The 2820-nt window shown below is 47.0% G+C and overlaps 1 protein-coding gene across 1 annotated transcript; it reads left to right on the forward strand.

Moving 5' to 3' along the window:
* The first annotated feature begins 517 nt into the window (after nt 1-517).
* Nucleotides 518-2246, forward strand: LOC147884263 (dynein light chain 1, cytoplasmic-like). Its single transcript, XM_087398357.1, has 2 exons — nt 518-1103; nt 1689-2246. Exons 1-2 carry the CDS (start codon nt 966-968, stop codon nt 1845-1847), a joined length of 297 nt encoding a protein of 98 aa, XP_087254483.1. The 5' UTR covers nt 518-965; the 3' UTR covers nt 1848-2246.
* Nucleotides 2247-2820: the final 574 nt, after the last annotated feature.

Genomic DNA, 2820 nt, shown 5'->3' on the forward strand with positions numbered 1-2820 from the left:
CACAGATGGATGAAATATACATATTATCAATTGCGAGTAGGATGTTTTCGGAAGAATACCTATGCAAGATGATAGAACGTTAATGCAACTGCAGGCTTTCCAAACTCCAATCTGAACCTCGAATTGTAGGAGTTACCTCAACCACATCTTCTGTCTGAGAAGATAGAAAATTTGTACCCTCACTGACTCATAAAAAAGAGCATCAGACTTCACAGTGGAGAGTCCCACAGGTGATGGTTGGAAAGAAACAATCTCTGAGAAAATGCGACAGTCCTGTAAACAATGGATTAATGGATAGTGCGGCAAGGATCATGTGGTTCATCTGCTCTGTTATATGGTGTTAAACTGAAGTAGCTTGACTAGTTAATAAAGATTGGAGTCCATAATATTATTGGAAGGGAAAGCTGGGCGTCTGCAGGGACAAGGATTGGTGTTCCAATCACAGGCTGCCTGCTTCACTGTGCTTTTTCCCGACGTCTCCACCACAAACTCATTGTCATTCCACCCAATCGCTTCGTCCTCTTCGACCTCCTGCTTGGTCCCCATTGCCACCTTTTCTCTCCCTGCTTCTCTTGACCGCTACCTTGTCCTCACTCATACCCTCTTACCTCCACTACACCTCCTCCTTCTCCAACATATACGAGAGAAAGAGAGGCAACAGATCGCACCGCGCTCGCAGATTACAGAGAGAGAGAGAGCGCGCGCGCGAGAGATTTGTAAGTAAGATAGACTTGTATCGAGCGTTAAAGAGGCGAGATAGAGAGATTTGTATGACTTGTATCGAGAGTGGAAGAGAGAGAGATTTGTAAGGGAGAAGGACTTGTATTATCTCTTTGCGCAAGGATTGCTGCGGAGCTTCGCTCAAGCTTCCCTGAATCAGAGCTTCCTGTACTACCCCTCCGAGCTTTGGCTTCCGTCTACACCCTCCGAGCTTAACTTTTGCATTGCTGTAGCACAGCAACAACATGTTGGAAGGGAAGGCAGTCGTGGGCGAAACCGACATGCCCGTCCACATGCAGCAACACGCCATGCGCTCCGCTTCTCAGGCTCTAGATCTCCATGATGTCGGCGATTGTCAGGAGATTGCACGCTTCATGAAACAGGTAAAATTCATCGATGCATTCATTCGTCTTGAATCTCATCGTTCACAGCTTGAGGTTTGCGACTCTCCGTTAGCCTCTCTTTCAAGAGCTTTGCTCTGCTGATCCGAGCAGCAACTCTTGAAGCGGTATTGGCCCTTGGGCATCATCATCGAGCGTTTGGATGCATTCGAGAGTCGTCTGTCGACCTCCTAGTGCTTCGATGAAGCTAATGATTTTGTATCCTAGCGCTAGATCTGTCTGGCTTCCTCAACGCAGCTTCCATAACGGTGGAAAATCTTATCCGTTCTTCGTGGTAGAGAGTCGAGACTTCTCTATAAGGAATGAGCTTCGCTAACTTTCCATCCTGGTGCGTGCTGTTTTGACTGTGCTATCACTCGCGCAGAGATTGAATGCTGTTATGCTCCCTGCGTGGATCATTTGATGCAATTGTTATTCCAACGCTTCGCAATCCATCGCCGACTAGACAATTGGAATCCTGGTTCTGCGCTGTGCAATTCAGCACTCATGCTGCCTGTAGAGAGACACCAACGATTGATTCACGAACCACGAGATTGCTGAATGGAAAATTTGGCCTGTGGTGTGCAGGAATTCGACAAATGTTACGGGGCGGGCTGGCAGTGCGTGGTCGGCACAAGCTTCGGATCGTTTGTTACGCACACGCACGGCCATTTCATCTACTTCTGCGTGGAGAAGCTCGCGTTTCTGCTCTTCAAAGGCATTCCTGCTGCAGCTGACGGATCATGAGCCTCATCTTGCCCCGCTAACCTTCCTTTGCAGCGATGTCAAGCCAGCTGAGGCTCTCCATCTCTTCAATCTCTGCACTTTTTCAGTGTACAGCTTCGTCGCCAGGCACTCTACCTACAAGCTGCTGCTGCTGCTGCTCCAACGCCAACCGTGGTTGTACAGTGTCGTTAACAGGCTGTAGCAGGCCTTTCGACCTCTATATTAAACAGCGTGATTCAAGCCCAAGCTCTCAACCATTCGAAGTGTCTTTGTACAAGAAGCATAAATCCCCCATCATAGGACCCCGAAATCTTTTCACTTTCGGCTCCCGTCGAGCATATTGCAGCATCAAGAGTGAGGAAGGATGAATTGCTAATGGCAGCTTTCTAATTTTGCTTGTAATGAATACGGCTTCTCCCACATTGCTGCAATGTCGTAACCACGTTCACAATGTTACACCGTCAAGCTTATGAAAGTCCAATCAAATGGATTGTCGAGGTTCGGATCCTCTACATTTAAGCAAATGATGAAGCGCTCTGTCTTTCTCTCTTTGTCTTTCTTGCGCACTGTCTCTCTGTCTCTCTCTCTCCCTCTCTCTCGCTCAATCAACCACAGCAAAAGACAAACCATGTGGCCATAGACTCCGCACGTAAAGTCTTTTCTTTCTTTCACTACGGCAGGATTGACACAAGTCTAGCCTAGGGGAAGGTCAAGCAAGCCTTGCCTTAGCTCGTCATTGGCACAAAATAATTGGTTGAAATTCATGTACATCTTATTTGCTTCTGTTCACCTAGGCAGGGTGTTGATAACCCCAAAAAAGCAAAAGTTTGAGGGTCCCATCTCATGTTCATCTAATCAAATGGGTAGAAGTTGTGTCACTATCAGATGATGTGTGTAATAGATGAACACCGGAGCATCATTCCCACCACAAGCATCCCGACATGGGTGAATTGCGATTTAACATGTGTGAATTGTTATTTTCACAATAATAATT

The sequence above is a fragment of the Dipteris shenzhenensis genome, chromosome 27 (assembly GCF_047967505.1).
Source record: "Dipteris shenzhenensis isolate YYH24624 ecotype China chromosome 27, Dip_SZ_1.0, whole genome shotgun sequence".
Classification (NCBI taxonomy): domain Eukaryota; kingdom Viridiplantae; phylum Streptophyta; class Polypodiopsida; order Gleicheniales; family Dipteridaceae; genus Dipteris; species Dipteris shenzhenensis.

Excerpts from the sequence above, each read along its gene's own strand:
- LOC147884263 (XM_087398357.1), top strand. The coding sequence starts at position 966 with ATGTTGGAAGGGAAGGCAGTCGTGGGCGAAACCGACATGCCCGTCCAC. Across the intron at positions 1,104-1,688 it reads TTGCACGCTTCATGAAACAG|GAATTCGACAAATGTTACGG; the intron begins GTAAAATTCATC and ends TGTGGTGTGCAG.